The sequence below is a fragment of the Orcinus orca genome, chromosome 2 (assembly GCF_937001465.1).
Source record: "Orcinus orca chromosome 2, mOrcOrc1.1, whole genome shotgun sequence".
In the NCBI taxonomy this organism is placed as follows: Eukaryota; Metazoa; Chordata; class Mammalia; order Artiodactyla; family Delphinidae; genus Orcinus; species Orcinus orca.
This window is the reverse complement of record NC_064560.1, coordinates 140351143-140370331: the sequence shown is the minus strand read 5'-3', so window position 1 is coordinate 140370331 and position 19189 is coordinate 140351143. Positions and strand designations below refer to the sequence as shown.

The window sequence follows — 19189 nt, the reverse complement described above, 5'->3', positions numbered from 1 at the left end:
ACATCTCAATTATGAGCCAACAGTGTGTCCAACTTTCCAGATCAAAATCTCAATTCTCACATCTTTTCATATAATTGATGTTTTAGAAAATTTTTATGTTTTACAGTTCAGATCAGTTAACCAAGCTTGACAAGACAGCTAAACTTTCTACGGATTAAAGCAAATTAAAATATTTATCAGCTCAGTAATGTCTAATAAAACTAAACTAAAAAAATACCTAGGCTTTTGAATTTCTTCATTGTTTCATGAAATAACAGAATATTGTTTATTTCTGATCTAATCTGAACCAGTTATTTGGGGAAAAAACTGGAACTATAATAGTAGAGTACTGACAATCACAAAACCCTTAAAAAACACAACGGGAACAAGATATACTGCATAACAACATTTAAAACTTAACTAAAGAAAATAGTAAATTAAATCCTAATAAATTCTGAAGTTTCATAAATACCTGAGGTCTGAAATAGCAAGGGGAAAAAATATTTTAATATTGACCTGAGTTCATAAAACACATCTTTGTTTGTAAATACAAGAAAAACATTCAATTAAGTCTTTTTTGACCTTTGCAAACTTTTGGAACATCACCTTAAACTTCAAAGAACAACTACTTCATGATTTAAAGAGTGAAGACTCTAACTACTTCACTGATAATTGAGACTGGAACATTTACACATTTAAATGCTCAACTGCAGGTAAACATTTGTCCTTTTGGGAGAGGCCCAGGTGGAAGGGCCCCATGGCAAAAAGACAATGTTAAGTCCCGGATATCTGACTGTACTGCCAGTGCCCAGTCTTAAAAATTCTGCTGGATCATCATTATCATCCTCAGTCAATATTTACTAAGCTCTTTATGACAGCAGTCGCATTAGAAAGTTTATAAAAATCAAGAGTAGCTCAAAGATCTCAGTTTATTGTATCTTGGTCTGTAAGTTAACTTTGATATTTATTTTTTTTTGCAATTAATGAATCAATGTTTCTGAACAAAGGTCTTTATTATTAGCTATTATTTCCATTTATTTTAAATATTTTAAACTAGTTTAGATTCAATAAAACTTTAATACATTTAATAATGTATATATGCAGAAAGAGAAAACATTTATAATGCAAACATGCTAAATAAATCTAATTGTACTGATTGAAGTCTCTTGAAATATGAAGGAATTTTCTCCTTTCATTGTCATTTCTGGCCATAACTAATGTTCATAGGATTGAAGTTTTGGTTTTTTTTTCATACTATGTCGTAATATTGACATTCAGTCCAGTAGTAGGGATTGAAGTTTTTAAAAAGGCACCCTTTTCCTCACTAACCTGTCATGGGCCCCCACTTCTACCAAGTGGCAGAAGAATGTTATGATTAACACTTCTTTTAAAGTTTCTAATATTTTTCTTAACATTTTATTTTTTAAAGTGCTTGAATTTCTGAAATGTAAAGTACTTTAAAAAGTAGTTTAAAATATTTGGCAAACTTAAAACATAAAATGAGGTTATCATTTATAGGCATCTATTTCATAAGGTAAGTGAATCTACTTTGGATTATCATTCCCTTATACATCTGATTGTGTTGTAAAGCACAACACTAATAAAATATATTAAAGAGATGAACTTCACTGATATAAATATATTATACACGCACATATGTAGACATTACAGACCTATTTTTCATAGAAGCTTATTTTCTTCTAGGCGTGAAATTTAATTTGTGCAGGTTATTATGAATAAAGGCATTAAAACTTGCAAACTCATTTTTATATAAAAGTAATATATACACATAAAAAATTCAAACACTTGATTACGTTATGAACGCAAGTTAAAATTTCCTCTCCTCTCATTCACCACACACATAATAAACCTAACTTCTAGACATAGTTCCACTTCTCAGAACACCTGCTGTTGAGTTTCTGATGTATCAGAAAAAATTTTATTGACCATGAAGGAGGCATCAAGCACGGATTCAGGTATAAGATGCAATGGTAAATAAACAAAATCCTGGTCCTTGCAGAATTTAATTTCTCGAGGACAATCCACAAATATAGTATAGTGTCATGTAGGCTTATTTCCATTATTAATGAATTATTAATTTCCATTATTAAGAAAAATAAAGGAGAGTAACAAATAGAGTGATGCAGTGAGGAGGCAGGTTATTTTAGACAGTGTGGTCAGGGACATTTAAGCAGAAAGTGGAGCAAAGTGAGAAGCTGACTTGTGACACCGGGGTGGGGGTGGGAGGTAGATCACTCCAAGCAGAGAAAAAAATGTCAAAGTCCTGTGATGGGAGCATTCTTAGAATGTTTGAGATAATAAGGGAGCTGGTGTGGCTGGAGTGAAGCAAGAGTAGACACATACATGTTAAGAAGTGAGGTTAGAGAGGTAGCCAGGGGCCAGTGCATAGTTATATGTATACAAATACTTCTTTTATAGTTAAATAAGAACATAAGAACACAACACACATCGGGGGTCACAAACGTAAATGCCTATATGATTAAGGCAGTTGATGTTAAATGCGTGAAGTAGGCAGGATGGAAAATGTCGTAAAATGGTAAATGCATGCCCCTGTTAGAGAAGGTAGCTTCTACGAAGCCTCACCTAATTGCTGAAATACACAGGTGTGATGGTTAATTTCATTTTATGTGTCAACATGGCTAGGCTATGGTGTCTGCATGTTTGTTCAAACACCAGTCTAGATGTGGCTGCAAATGTATTTTTTAGATATGATTAATATTTAGATCAGTAGGCTTTGAGGAAAGCAGATTACTGTCCATAATATGGATGGGCCTCATCCAATCAGCTGAAGGCTTTAAGAGAAAGACTGAGATCTCCCGAGGAAGAAGGAATTCTGCATCTTGGAACTCACAACTTCAACATCAGCTCTTTCCTGGTTCTCCAGCCTGCTGGCTTCTCGTGCAGATTTTAGACTGACCAGCCCTCACAAATGCATGAGCCAATTCCTTAAACTAAATCTCTCTCCCTGTATATACACAGTCTATTGGTTCTGTTTCTCTGGAGAACCCTAACACACCTGCCACACTAAGGGTCCCCACAGTGGGCAGATCTTTCAGTGTTGTTTTTTTCACTATAAGAAACAATATTGCAAATGAACATGGGATAATGATACTGTTTCCTAAGCTTTTTTTTAATCCTAAATTTCAAGAAAGGTAAAATCCAAACAAATGTTTCTGATAATGATTTTCAAATCTGAACACTGTTGGCCTGGAAAAAAAAAAAGAAACTTTGTTGGCAGATGATACTTTCTTTATCATATGGAGACCTCATCTTGCCCCACACCCCTGCAACTGACTAACTGAAATGGTGAAGTAAGTCCATGTTATCTCCAATCATTTACTCATCATTGTTCTTATTACGTGTATTACACAGACTACCATTCTGCAGAAGAAACTTTTAATCTGAAGAAACTTTCAATCTAGTGTTAAATTTGACTATTCATTTGTTTGGCAAATATTTAATGAAGGCCTATTATATATAAAGAACAGAAGCCTTAGCAGGGAAATTAAGAGAAATATTCATACAACTATTACATAGGTAAGCATGAGGTATGTATTGTGAGAGAGCACTGTGAATAATTATGGTAGTTAATTTTAGGTAGAATGAGATCACTTCTGGTTGAGAAGATCAGAAAAAGATTACCATAATAGTACTTAAATTGTGTTCTAAAGGCTCAATAAGAATCTGATAGGTTAGAGATGGAGTATTCCAGGGGGAATAAGGTGACTAAAAGAAAGTACTGAAGTGGGAAATTTGGTGGGGGGTGTGTGTGTCTAGGAAAGAGCGAACAGTTCATTTTGAGAGTGCAAGTAATAGTTGATTTAGTATAACGAATATTTGTTGAGTGCCTACTATGTGTAAGGCAGTGTACTAGCATCAGTGACACAAATATGAATGAAACCAGAAGGTAAAAAGATGATTAGTGGAATACTAAATCAGAAAAAGAGGTGGCAAAACAACAAAAACAAAGAGGTGGTGGCAATATCTAGGGTTCATGAGTGTTAGGTTAAAGAGTTTGGAATTTACTGTATAGGTAAAGTGGTATTACTAAATACTGTTGATGGCTGATTGAGAGGTTGAAAATAACGTTTCAGGCATCTTAAGAGGAGTAAAGAATGGAGACAAGTAGATGAAGTAGCTAGAAAAGCCTGGGCATGAAAATATACAAGTCTGGTCTAAGGCAGGAACTTTGCAAAGAAGGAGACATTGCAAGGAAAAATCTAGCAAAATTTGGTTACTAATTAAATTTGTAAAAAGGGACAAGTCAAAGATTACCTATGTAGAAGGCAACAGGCATCTGTGGAACTATAATAATAGTGCCAAGAACAAGGGAAACACTTTACTTTTTTGTTTAACAAATATAAAACTAAATTTTTCTCAAGCTGATAAAAATAATGTTAATAGATGGCAAACTCCAGGATCTATAATTGGCAAGCCCATTCTAACTTTGGACCTTTTGCTAACCACAATGATTAAATGGCAAAATATTTTGTTAAATGTTTTTTTTAAAAAATATTTGTGAAGGTATTAAACACATCAACCTGAGACACTTTATTAATTAATTAATTTATTTTTGCTGTGTTGGGTCTTCGTTTCTGTGCGAGGGCTTTCTCTAGTTGTGGCAAGCGGGAACCACTCTTCATCGCGGTGCGCGGGCCTCTCACTCTCGCGGCCTCTCTTGTTGCGGAGCACAGGCTCCAGATGCGCAGGCTCAGTACTTGTGGCTCACGGGCCTAGCCGCTCCACGTCATGCGGGATCCTCCCAGACCAGGGCTAGAACCCGTGTCCCCTGCATTAGCAGGCAGGCTCTCAACCACTAGCGCCACCAGGGAAGCCCCCTATTAAATGTTTTTAAAAGAGAAAGCTGGGCCATTTTATAGAATAAAAAAGAGCACCTGAGAGCTATACACGTTGAAGTTTAGTCTTATTCTTATCACTTATTGTTAAAATAAGGCACAGAAAATAGTGAAATTCAGTAATGCAAAAAAAAATGTCCGTCTGGATACAAAGTCATAAAGACATAAAATATTTTGTTAGAAATAGCCTCTGTAGTAATTTAATTGTTGTCTTATATGTCAATAAAGCAAAAACTTTTAGAGTATTTTGATCAATGATACTATTAATATATTTCCTTTGCACAGTACTTTACAGTTTTCAAAAAGCATTCAACTAAATCACCTCCCTGATTTTCATAATAAGCAGCTCAGATATTATTTGTTCATAGGTGAAGTAACTAACATACAGGTGCAACTCATTGGTATAAGAAGACAGTTCTTGATTCTAAACATCACTAAACAAAAAAATTTATCTGCCTCATATAAAAGGGCTATAAATTTCACAGAATGTTAGAAGCAGAGAAAGCCTCAAGTCCAAGTTAAAGAAATTGAAACCTAGAAAGCTTGCAGCTTGCCTACATTAAAAAAAATTTGATCAATGGGAAAGATGGAAGAATTCAGGTACTCTTTTGTTCTTTTTATTACTGCTTTGGCAGTATGGTACCTTGACACAGCTCCATGATAGTTAGTCCTTATAGAAAATATATATATGACAAAATGTTTATGTCTTTGGGCAGTCCAGTTAGCACAACTGATTAGAACATAGAACTAAGAGGTCAGGTTCGAGTGTTCAACCCCTCTTGATGAGGGATTTGCATTGAGAAAAATGTTGCTTCATGGCTAGAGTTTGCATGCTATCATCACTGCTGACTGTCTAATTGATGTGTAGTTCTGACTAAAAGAACACATAGTTGAATGAAAAACTATCACCATCACACACACAAAAACAAACCCAACCAGTTCCTAGTGACAGTCAGTAATATTTCTGATTGCTAAGGATAACATACCTACAGACCAAAAAATGGACAAAAGAAGTAAAAAACACCCACACTAAATAAAATTTATAAAAAGAATGTAGAAAATAAGCACTTCACCCTCTTTTTGAGTGTATTTTACATGGCTTCTATCTTTATGGCTTCTGTGACTTTGAAATGTAGTATACCATGAACCCAGTAAGTAGGATTTATTTTTAGTCCTGTATTCACTATGTCAAACACTTAACTATTCTATTTAATTACTTTAAAAAATACCATTACAATTATAGGAAACATATCACCTTAAAATATGAAGCACACTATTCAATATTTTTGGTCTAGAATGCAAAATTTACCACGTTCTGAAAGGCATCACAACTTCTCACTTGGAATTACACAAAACATAAAAAAAATTTAAAACATAATCTGCTACTATTACAAGTATATTAAATCCTAGTCTACTGGCACTAAACAACAGGATAATTCTTATCTACACAGTTGAATTTATACTTTCTTTAAGCAAAAGGAAATATAAGGAAGCACTATAAAATCAGCAAACATTGAAACTTAGGCTTTCTCTTGATTAGAAAAGAGTTTGTTATTATTATGCCTCCTGAGCTTAGGAATGCAGCACTACAGGTTTAAAGAACAGGAAAAGATCATTACTAAATACAAATCTAACTCTTAAAAGTTTAAGATTCTTCCCTGATGAAACTGTTTAGACTAATGAAGCTGTTGCAAATGAACTGAGCATTCGGCACAAAGGAGGTACCACGACTGTACTAATAGCACTTTAGTAATATGTAAAATTTATTTTAAAGCTTCACATTGTTATTCCTCTCCTGCTATCCTTTCTGCTTTAATGTGAAACAGCCATCAGTTATAATGGTAAGTTTAGTATCCCTACCCATTCACCTCACTTGCCTCTGTCTCTAAGTGTGCCAAAGGACACAAAAGGCCAACATTTCTTTTTCTTAGTATTCAAAGTCTTCTAAAACTCAAAGGAAACAAACAGCATAGAGAAACCTCGTAATATCAATACATACTTCCATATTCCTTATTTCCATTCAGGGAAATGGAATGCTTATAATAACAGTAGCTCTTAGCATAACCCAGCAAAAGAAAACGATTTTTGGAAAAAAATTTAAAAAGAATAAGGTCAGTATCACCAATTGGTAGAAGTAAAGGCAAGGTAGAAAAAATGTCATCAGCATATTTTAATCTGCTCCTAACACTAATAACTGATCACACATCCTCTTCTGCTTTGGCTGCTGGAAAGTCTGAGAGCCAGACTTATTCTCGAGGCTTATTCTTTCCCTGTTTCATGGTATACATGCAAGCTGACTTACTCCTGGCTCTAGCTTACTGTCCTATTCCTAGATTTTTCTCAGTGTAGTTTTTCTTAATCATTGATGAATAACTTTCTTTGACATGACAAAATACATGTATGTATGTATGTATATATATATTTGCATGTAAAACTGATTTGCATAACTGAAAGTGTATTTTTTCTTAAACTTTAAAAAATCCATTATCTATGATGACATACATACAAACATGCAAACACACATGAAAATTACAGAATTAGTCTTGGTTTTCTTCACAATAAATATGGAACTTTTCCCTTGTCCTCTATAACAGAGGAAACTTTGAAGAAAAAATGGTAATATCTCTATGAATTTGTTGTGTTTCACGTATGGATTTGTAATCACCATCTATTCAGGTGTGTAAGAAATATTGTTTACTTTCACTTAAAGCAGAATCTGAGATTCCAGGAAATTTAAGCTTTGTTGTTTTGGGTAATTGCCTCTTCCTTCCTAGGATTCTACATCCCAGGGATCTTACTCCTGTTCCATTTAAAATAAATTTCTGTATATCCTCACAGTATGTTCTCTATACCTTAAAAAAAAGGAACTATTAATTGTGAGCTTAAATTTATTAACATTCACAGCTATTCTTATCTCCTTCGCTCCTGTCTATAAGCACAAGGTGACCATCTTCCTGTTCAAGGCAAACCCTTCTGCAGATTCTCAATTCCATCTCTTTCTAAATTTGGGGGAATTCTGTTCTCTCTGTTGGCTCCTTCCTATGTGCCATGAACATGCTCAAGTGTCTGCCATTTTTCAAAATCAAAAATCAAAATCCTCAACCCACATTCCTTTCTTCTCAACTATCATTAACATCTTTCTTATTCAAGTTTATTCAAGGATCACTTTATAGTCCAAATTTCTATGCTTCTTTCCCTCAAATCACTCTTGAACTTACAAAAAACTGGCTTCTATACCTAATACTCTATTAAAACTACTCTTGTAGAGGTCACTAATGACCACCTAATTTCAAACAAAATGGATACTTTTTGCCCTCATCTTACTTAACCATTCAGAAACATCTGACTTTTTAAAAAAATCTCCATCCTTGGCTTCAGTGATATCACAGTTTTTGATTCTACTCTTACCTCACTGACTTCTTGTTGTAAAAATAAGTTTATCTTAACATTAGTTGAGCACTAACAACAAGCCAAATACTGTGTTAAGAGCTGTAAATACTTAAAATAACTCTGTAAGATACGTACTATAATTCTCATTTTACAAAAAAAAAATGGTCTTGGAGAGGTTCATTTATATAAGGTCATGCAAGGGAGGGCTGTCAACTGCAAATCCCTGTAGCTTAACGACATCATTAGCAGATTTTTTAAAAAAAAAGTAGCAGTGAGAGGGGTCCTTGTGAAGCTTATCTTTGAGCCAATAATTGTTAACTCTTTATTTAGAAGCGGTTATTTAGCTCTGTTAGATTCATGTAGATTAAAAAAAGTCTTTGAAAGATAACTGTTTAAGCTTCATAATTTTCAAAAATCTTTCAATAATCTTCTGCAATTCAGCAAAGAGAAGGAGCATCAAGAACCGGTATCAAGGTTTGTTTTTCAGTAAGTAATGTCAATTTTTGCAAGGTTATCGCATTGCTCTCAGCATTCTCAGACGCTGTCACTTTAACAACAGAGCACCTGCTGTCCTATCTCACAAGGATGGCAGGAGAGTTTTCCATAAAAACTCTCCCTATCAATGGGGTGAAACTACTACATACCATATTGCAATATCCAAGGTCTGGGCAAAAATCACACATTATTCATAAGTCTTAATAAAGGGTTTAATAAATGCTTCTATTATTCTACCAAGAAGCAACCCTAATTTAATGCAGCTAACTGAGCAGTTACAGTTGAGAATTCACTGGTGTAAAATACATGAAAGACTGTTACATTTACCCTCTTAAAAAAAAAAAAAAAAAAGGATGGGACGTCTTCAACTGCTATCAGGGTTCTGCTTGCCTACGTGCCTACTGATTCTAACTGCAAGCAAATGATTCCCCACAGGCAGTCATCCAACAAACATCCTTGGTATTTGATAACCGTATTAGTTTCCTAGGGCTGCTGTGACAAAGTACCCAAACTAGGGGGCTTAAAACAACAGAAATTGGGCTTCCCTGGTGGCGCAGTGGTTGAGAGTCCACCTGCCGATGCAGGGGACACGGGTTCGTGCCCCAGTCCGGGAAGATCCCACATGCCACGGAGCGGCTGGGCCCGTGAGCCATGGCTGCTGAGCCTGTGCATCCTGAGCCTGTGCTCCACAACGGGAGAGGCCACAACAGTGAGAGGCCCGCGTACCGCAAAAAAAAAGAAAACAAAAACAACAGAAATTTATTGTCTCACAGTTCTGGAGGCTACAAGTCCAAAATAAAGGTTTCTGCTGGGTTGTGTCCTCTTTGACAGCTGTACGGGAGAATCCTTCCATGCCTCTTCTAGCTTTTGGTGTTTGCTGACAATCCTTGGTATTCATGTGCTTGTAGATGCATCACTCCAGCCACAAGGCTGTCTTTGCCCTGGGTCTTCATATAGTCTTCCCTCTATGCTTGTGGCTCTGTGCCCAAATATCTACTTTCTATAAAAACTTCAGTCATGCTGGGTTAAAGCCCATGCTAATGACCTCATTTTAACTTGATTAGCTCTGTAAAGACCATATTTCCAAATAAGATCACATTCTGAGGTACTAGGGGTTAAGATTTCAATATATTTTTTTGAAGGACACAATTCAACCCGTAACAATAACCAATTACTGTATATGCCAATAACATTGCTCCAAAACATGGGTTCTTCACATGAGGGTGGGAAAAAATTTTCATCTTTATTTTTCACTCTCATGTAAATACAGTATTTCCTACAATTATGCACACAGGCAACAAACTATACTAGTATTATTAGTGGCTCTTGAGAGTTTACGCCATAGAAACCACTGGTATTTTCATGTCACATTTCAGTGTTTGCAGTTATCCTCAAAATACCATTTACAGTCATTACTACTTTGAAATTACAGTTTTTTAATAGACTTGCTGTTAGATCTAGTTATTTAATTATTAATATATTAATAATGTATTAACAATGGCACATGTATTTTATTTCAGTAAAACTGATTTTGATTTAATTACATTTTATGCACTTATATTTTAAGATGGGGACTAAATTTTAAAAAAATCTTTCAATAACCTACAGCCCCAGTTAGTGAATTCTTACATTTCAGATGAGGTTTTAAAAATCTTTGTATTAAAAAATATGCAGGGCATTGTATATCACTTTTCAAACCTTTTTTTTCTTTAAACTATGATCCACTGTGAGAATATATATTTTAAATATAGCTCAAGACACAATCTTATTTCTCTCTCACACAACACAAAACTGAAACAAAAATATCACAAAACAATATTTACCCTTTCTGCACTCTGACATTTTCTATTCTATTTCTTTTCATTTAAAAATGCCAGTGTGACCTACTGAATTAATTTCACAACTATTCTTGGAGCATAAATTAAATAAGTCTTAAAAATCCTTTAGTGGCCTTCCTTTAGAAACTTCTCATACTATGATAGGTGAAAGGCTATTATTAACTGCTTTTCATGTACTATTTAAAAAATGTATGCCATCACTTTAGAGGTGCCATTTAGATGAGCAAATTGCTCAAGAGCTAAGCAGCTTCCATTTAGACAACTAGCTAAGAGTTATGTAAATTTTATAACTCCCATTTTATAATGGGAGCCTAAACTTATACTTTACCAAATACAGGAAGGAAAAAAGGTACAATAATTAATATTTTAGGCCTGAATCATTCTGAAACTATAAAAATGTCTTAAGTGAATAATGTTTAATTTCATTGAGGTATTTCCTCATTCACCACTATAAAATTAGGTAGAAACATTTCCCAAACTAACATTTATTTATGCCTAGGATAAAAAGAATTTTACCTGTAGTAAACTCGAAGTGTCTGGATTTCTTCTTCCAGTTTTTTGTATTGTTGAACTGCAGTTTCTCTGGCTTGTTGCATAGCTAACAACTTTGCCTGCAATTAATATTTTAAGAAACTTAATATTAGTTTGATACATTAAAATACAGTGCTATAGTATGAATAGAAGTCTTTAATTTCTGGGAGTTTAAAACCTATCATATTTTTAGTAGTGGTTCATAATTTCCCACAAAATAATCCAATTATATTAATAACAGAAATACTAAAGACATGAACATATTAAATTTACCAACTTTGCTCATTACTAAACTTCAACCTTATTCATCTGTATCATCAGATATATGCCTTTCTGCAATGTTTAACTTTATACACGGAATTCAGAAAGTGGAACGTGGGTTCAGAGCATTATCTAGAGATAAGCGCAGTGGGTGTTTCACATATAAATTTTATGTGGCTCCGCTGCCTGATTGCTAGATTTTCTTTTAACTTTATTAATAGAAACTCAGAAAATTCTAAATATGTTAAGCCATCTTTGATATTTAACATGAAAAAAAATACACAAGACTACAACCTGATTCTTACAGATATGATTTAACCTCTTCAATTCCTTTTCTGCAGAAAAAAAAAAAATCTCTAAAGGGAGAATGGCAGCAATCTTGAATGTTAGAAATATTTTATTCAAGGGATGTTATTGTTCTTCTCTGCCTATAATATTCCAATTTTAAAGAGTCTTAATCAGTTTTTCAATAGGGTTCAAACTAGTAATTTTAAAAGAATTGCTACCTTCCAACCATCATTCCCACTGAATTTCAGGCATAGTCAAAAAGAGTTATCAACCCAACTTTTAAAGTATGGTACTGGTAAGTCAGATTTCAGTTTTGTTTATTCAAAGTTTAATTTCCATGAAAAGGCTATCTTTCACTTTAAATGGTGTTTGATAGATAACACAAAGCAAACTGGTATCACATACCTCACAAACTACACTAATTGTAATAATTAAAAAGTAATCAAAAGTTGGGGGCAGGAATTCACTAATTTTGCTGAAATCATATGACTTCACTGAAATTATTTTCTTGCATAAGAATGAAGTCACAAGACAAATTGTGAAATGTGCTCATAGGAAAATTAATGAGTGTAATATAAATGAACATTAGACAATGCCACTTTTCTATTTTAATAATGCAGAATTATAAAAGCATGCAGCAGTTTAGATCTTTGTATATAAAATTAGGCACTAAATTAATTAATTAGTTCTCTATCTGGGCTAGCAAATTTTAACAAAAAGTTACTTTTTAATTAAATTTAAGATGCTTGTATGCTTGCTTCAACATGTCACATTCTAGAATTATAGATGAAACAGTCTCAAAAATTATTAAAAAAGCATGTAAAGCTGGTTCTTGATGCCAATAATTAACAGCTTTGCCAGTTTTCAGTATACTATAATATGTGATTGAAATGGTAACTTGGAAGACCAGATACCCAATGCGACTAATAACAAATCAAAAAGAACTGCCCAAAAAAGATATATCACATTCAACTTACAAAACATCAGACATCCTGTTGCATGTAATTTAAGAAATATCAAATATTTGACAGGTAATTGAGAATTTGCTAAATAAATATGTGACAATGTTAAATACCTTAGATGATTATTTTGAAGATTTTGTACCTGGTACTTCTGCAAAAAGCGAACTTAAAATCCCCCAAAAACCCAGACCAAGAAACAAAACCAACACTGTTCTAGCTGGAAAAAGTCATAACGAAGATTCTGCCTAAGAAATTTCTACAATGAAAATGAGATCATGAGAACTGTAAATTCCCGTGCTTTGGTAATAATGAATATTTCACTTCTCTTTCTATATTTAGTTGGCTACGAAGATTTGGTGTTGCTTCATAGCAATCCACTTAATTTATTACTTCCAAATGCCTAATCTTGTATCTAGGTCCTGGTGACTATGTTCAAAGTTATTATAAACTTTCTGGCATTACAAGCTCCTTCCGCTACTTTATCAGATATACGCTTACCTGGTCAACTTTGCTACAGTGATCCTGCTCAGTCTTGGTGGCTAGGATGAACTTCCTTCTCCACTACCTCAGGTATATCTGATCTAGATCGTTCAAACAGAGTAGTACATCCCACTAGGCCCAGAAGAAAACTGAATCTTGATGAGGTCATTTGTATCCTGGATCCTGGTATACCAGACAGATCTAGATCCATTTCTTGGACTTCCTGGGTACATAAATCTTTTTTTTTTTTTTTTTGGCCTAGGCTAGTTTGAGTTGGATTTACGGTATACGCAATGTAAGAAAATTTAACTAACTTAAATGTGCCACTTACGTCTACTGCATTTCCTACTTCCATTATTAATATCATATAATTCCATCACATTATAAGTCAAAAATATATTTCATCTCAAAAACAAAAAATTAGCAAACAACATACTTTTCCTGTTTCTCTGTCATCGTATTTCCCATATTTCTGGTAATTATTTGTAAATCTCCCACCCCCAATCTTCAGTACTACAAATCTCCTTCTGAAATTTCCAGTTACCTGTTTGTTATATATCCTTCCAGAAATAGCCTATACACATACAGGCATATATGTATATTTGCAACTAAATACATCTACTTACAATATTGATGGTACTCTTTACACACTGTTAAAAACCTTGTTTTAAATTTAAAAGAATTTTTGTTATTTTGCTTCCTATTAAAAAAGAAATCCTCCATCCCAACCCATGTGTTGCACTCACTAGCTACATTCCCTTCCTTCCCTCCAATCCCCAAAGTGAAACACTTCCATGATTTTGGGTTCATCATTTTCAAGAATATTTTATACGTTTACTATGTAGTTATGTACTTACAGATAATATATCTGATTGTTTACGCGTTTCTAAACTGTATATAAATGATACTCTACACATTCGCAGACAATTGCTTTTTTGGACAGTATTATGCTTTTGACTCTTATTTGTATTAATACGTGTATCTATTCTGATTATAGTTACCTTCACACGTTGTGAACATGTGCAGTACATTGGGATTACAGATATATTTGGACTTATTTTTACATGTTTTTCATATTTGGCATCCTTTTCCTTTGTTCCTTTTTCCCTCTACTTATACTGGATTAAAATATCTATATTCCCCTTTTTATTTACTATTTGGAATCTTTATATTTATATTCTACCTTGAAATTTTGGATAAACATACTTAAAAACATATTTTTGAGCAAAGCCTACAGTGAGTCAGAATTTCTATATACCATTAGCCCTCTGTATCTGTGGGTTCCACATCCACAGTTACTTGATGGCTGACTAAGGGACCTAAACATCCACAGATTTTGGTATCTGTGGGGGTCCTAGAACCAATGCCCTCCAGATAACGAGGGACGACTGTATGGACAACTGTACGATAAACATTTTACAGAAGTATAGCACTTTTTAAACTTGAATTTTTAGGCAAAAATTTTATTGAAGCAAAACATGCATCACATATGTAAGTATACACATGGATGAATTTTTTTAGGCAGGCTTATTGAGTTATAATTTAGACAAAGTAAAAATTCACCCATTTTTGAGGTACAGTTGTGTAAATTTTGAAAAATGTATAGAGTCATATAATAACAATCACAGTCAAGATACAGAATATTTTCACTACCCCAAAGTGTTCCTTCATGCAACACTGCAGTCAATGTCCTTCCTTTACACGCAGCCCCTGGCAACCACTGATGTGATTTTCACCCCTATAGGTTTCTGTTTTCTAGAATGCCATATAAATATCATATAGTAGGCAGCCTTTTGAATTTGGCTTCTTTTACTTAATGCTTTTAACATTCATTCATATTATTACATGTATCCGTAGTTCATTCCTTTATATCACTGAGCAATATTCCATTGCATGGATGTACAATGTGTATATTCATTCACCAGTTGATGAATATTTGGATTGTTTCCACCTTTTGGCAGTTTTAATAAAGCTGCTATAAACATCTGCATATTGATCATTTTGTGGAAATATGCTTTCATTTCTCTTGCTTACATAAACACCAAGGACTGGAATTGCTGGGTCACATGATAAGTGTGTGTGTTTATATACTTTAAAAGTTATATACTCTATTAAGTTATATACATTATAAAGAAACTGCCAAATGTGCTGCCTAAATTGATAAAACTTAAAAACATCTGTGCTTCAGCAAGGGGAACCATAAACAAAATGAAAAGACAACCTACGGAATGGGAGAAAATATTTGCAAATGATGCAATCGACAAGGGATTAATTTCCAAAATATACAAACAGTTCATACAACTCAAGAACAGAAAAGAACAAACAATCCAGTCGAAAAATGGGCAGAAAAACTAAATAAGCATTTCTCCAAAGAAGACATACAGATGGCCAAAAGGCACATGAAAAGATGCTCAACATCGCTAATTATTAGAGAAATGCAAATCAAAACTACAATGAGATACCACCTCACAACAGTCAGAATGGTCATCATTAAAAAGTCTACAAATAACAAATGCTGGAGAGGGTGCGGAAAAAAGGGAATCCTCCTAGACTGTTGGTGGGAATGTACGTTGGTGAAGCCACGATGGACGACAATACAAAGTTCCTCTAAAAACTAAAAATAGAGTTGCCATATGATCCAGTAATTACACTCCTGGGCATATACCCAGAAAAAACTATAATTCAAAAAGATACACGCACTCCTATGTTCATAGTAGCACTATTCACAATAGCCAAGACATGGAAACAACCTAAATGTCCACTGACAGATGAATGGGTAAAGAAGATACATATATACAACGGAATACTACTCAGTCATAAAAAAGAATGAAATAATGCCATTTTAGCATCATGGATGGAACTAGAGCTTATCATACTAAGTGAAGTAACTCAGGAAGAGAAAGACAAATACCATATGATATCATTTACATGTGGAATCTAAAATATGACACAAATGAACTTATCTGTGAAACAGAAACAGACTCACAGACATAAGAGAACAGACTTGTGGTTGCCAAGGGGGAGGTGGTGGCGGAGGGATGGAGTGGGAGTTTGGGGTGAGCAGATGCAAACTATTATATATACAATGGATAAATAACAAGGTCTTACTGTATAGTACAGGGAACTATTTTCAAAGTCCTGTGATAAATCATAATGGAAAAGAATATAAAAAAGAATGTATATATACATATGTATAACTGAATCATTTTGCTGTACAGCAGAAATTAACACAACATTATAAATCAACTATACTTCAATAAAAAACAAAACAAGGGCTTCTGTGGTGATGCAGTGGTTAAGAATCCGCCTGCCAATGCAGGGGACATGGGTTCAAGCCCTGGTCCAGGAAGATCCCACATGCCGTGGAGCAACTAAGCCCACGCACCACAACTACTGAGCCTGCGCTCTAGAGCTCATGGGCCACAACTACTGAGCCTGCTGTGTGCCACAACTACTGAAGCCCGTGTGCCCAAAGCCTGTGCTCCACAATAAGAGAAGCCACCGCAATGAGAAGCCCCTGCTTGCCACAACTAGAGAAAGCCTGCGTGCAGCCACGAAGACCCAATGCAGCCAAAAATAAATAAATAAATTTATAAAAAACAAAACAAAACAAAAACCATTTGTGGTTAACTATCAATACAATAGCAATGCCATTTGTTGAATGCCTTCTATGGGTTGGACATTGTACCAAGTACTTGAAATCCATTACTATAGTCTATCCTGACAATCAACCTATGAGATAGCTCCTAGTATCCCTATTTTGCCGGTGATAAAACTGAGGTTCATGAACATTAAGCAACTTGTAAATATAACAGAGCTAGTGACTGACAGAACTCAAATACATATTCAAGCTTATTTGGTCCAAAATACATATTTCTCCCTTATACTTCAATATACAGCATTCTGGGATGTATGTGTGTATGTGTGTGTGTTGTACCTTTTCTCTCTTTTTATTTCCAGTTTTATTAAGATAAAATTGACACACAACATTGTATTAATTTTAGGTGTACAACGTAATGATTTGGTGTATATACATACTGCAAAATAAATACTACAATAAGTTTAGATAACATCCGTCACCTCACATGATGACAAATTTTTTTTCTTGTGATGAAAAGTTTTAAGATTTACTCTCATAGTAACTTTCAAATATATGATTCAGTATTGTTACTATGCTGTATATTATCACTTCTCCAGAAATTATTTACCTTAAATGACTGAAAAAAAACGTTGGTTAACTAATGTTAGGTTAACCTTATAATTAAGTATCTCATTATTCCTAAACTATATCTTTAGCAATGCCATCTAAATAGGACAACCATTCGTACTACTACTGGATTAGAAATGAACTACATCATTTCCTTAGAATTTTACCTAGTAATGTGGAATGACAAAGAAAAGACTACACTATTCACATCACTGAACACTATTTGTTATGGATATTGTGGAGAAACCACTTTTATCTTACTTTAACATCTTGTTATGTTTGTTTTTGAATGTGTTTTTAATAGTAATAGTCTGATACAGTTAAGCCTTCCTTTGGAACCTGCAAGACCATTAACAGAAATCTGTTTTTATCAGAGAACAGAGGCATTTGATCTTTTTTTTTTTTAACATCTTTATCGGAGTATAATTGCTTTACAATGGTGTGTTAGTTTCTGCTTTATAACAAAATGAATCAGTTATACATATACATATATCCCCGTATCTCCTCCCTCTTGCGTCTCCCTCCCACCCCTCCCTATCCCACCCCTCTAAGTGGTCACAAAGCACCCAGCTGATCTCCTGGTGCTACGCAACTGCTTCCCACTAGCTATGTATTTTACATTTGGTAGTATATATAAGTCCACAGGCATCTGATCTTATGTGTGATATCTGCTAAATAAAGAAACATACAGCACAAATTAAATCACGGAATCAAATAATGTTAGACCTGAAAAGGATCTCAGAAGTAATACAGTCCCCTACTTTTTTTAGGTTAGGAAATTGTTGCTAATACAACACGTTTAGGGAAACATTTGGAAATTGTTCAAGGTTTCATAGCTGGTTAGAAGGAAAGTTGGAACTAGAATACAACTATCTGGAAAATATTGCTTATTATTAACATGCAATTAACATGTGTGTTAATTGTTTTGATAGAAGTGTTCTACAGAGTAACCACAAGTATATAGACTGTGCTACATTATTAAACACATCTGTAAGATACCTTATTAGATGTTTTCAAACAATATGTCTAATTACACAATTGCTCAAACAATATGACTATAGCCATTCTAGTATTTGACTTTTGAACCTCAGAAGCATGTTAAGAACCTAGTAAAGAAACACTGCAAAAGGATATCTAAAGAAATTAGAAGCTACTATATCAGAAAGATACAAATTACTGATTTCAATTACATTTCCCCTTCACAGGAAGACTGGGATTGTCCACCACAGTATATTACTACAGTGTATTGCTCTTCAAAGGTTATTCCTCAGAGGTTGTTAGGTTTTGTCCTCATGTCATGTCTCTCAGACCAAGGATGATCAGGTTCTAGACTTAAAAGCAGTCATATATGCACTGTCTAGTGATCTATCATCTGACGTGAGAGAGCAAAGAAATGCAAGCAGAAATAAAAACATTCATAGGCAGACAATGGCCTATGAGCAGTTAGCAGAAACCATGAAACAGAGAAAAGGAGGGTAGAGAGAAGTATGCAAGAAAGAGAGCACAGCACAGTGATTAAGAACAAACTTGGGTTTGACTTCCAGCAATTAGTTCTTTGAATTATTCTATGAATAATTGAACAGGTTAGAGCCACTGAACCTCAATTTTCTCTTTGATAAAATGGGGGTGATAATCATCATGTCTCAGGATGATTATACAATGATAAAATGAGATAACTTACCATACTGTATAGCCATATCAAAGTGAACAAATATATAAGCTGTACAATAGACACGATTAAAACTTTGATGTGAAATTATTGTGGAAATAACTTTATGTCAGTAAGGAATAGCATTGTATCAAGTAACAGGTCAATAAGGTGAGAAGGAATTGGGCTTAAAGTGTAAGTTCAAGCCATGTGGTCATCTAAAGCATGGTTGT

The 19189-nt window shown here is 34.2% G+C and overlaps 1 protein-coding gene across 5 annotated transcripts in view; it reads right to left on the bottom strand.

Annotated features, from left to right (window-relative positions):
* Positions 1–19189, bottom strand: part of MIPOL1 (mirror-image polydactyly 1) — a 305514-nt gene that overhangs the window by 88132 nt on the left and 198193 nt on the right. For all 5 annotated transcript variants that reach the window (XM_033428398.2, XM_049705939.1, XM_033428397.2 and 2 more), the window contains one exon: positions 11096–11190. In XM_033428398.2, the coding sequence (XP_033284289.1) occupies positions 11096–11190 (95 nt within the window). The remainder of the gene's footprint in view (positions 1–11095; positions 11191–19189) is intronic.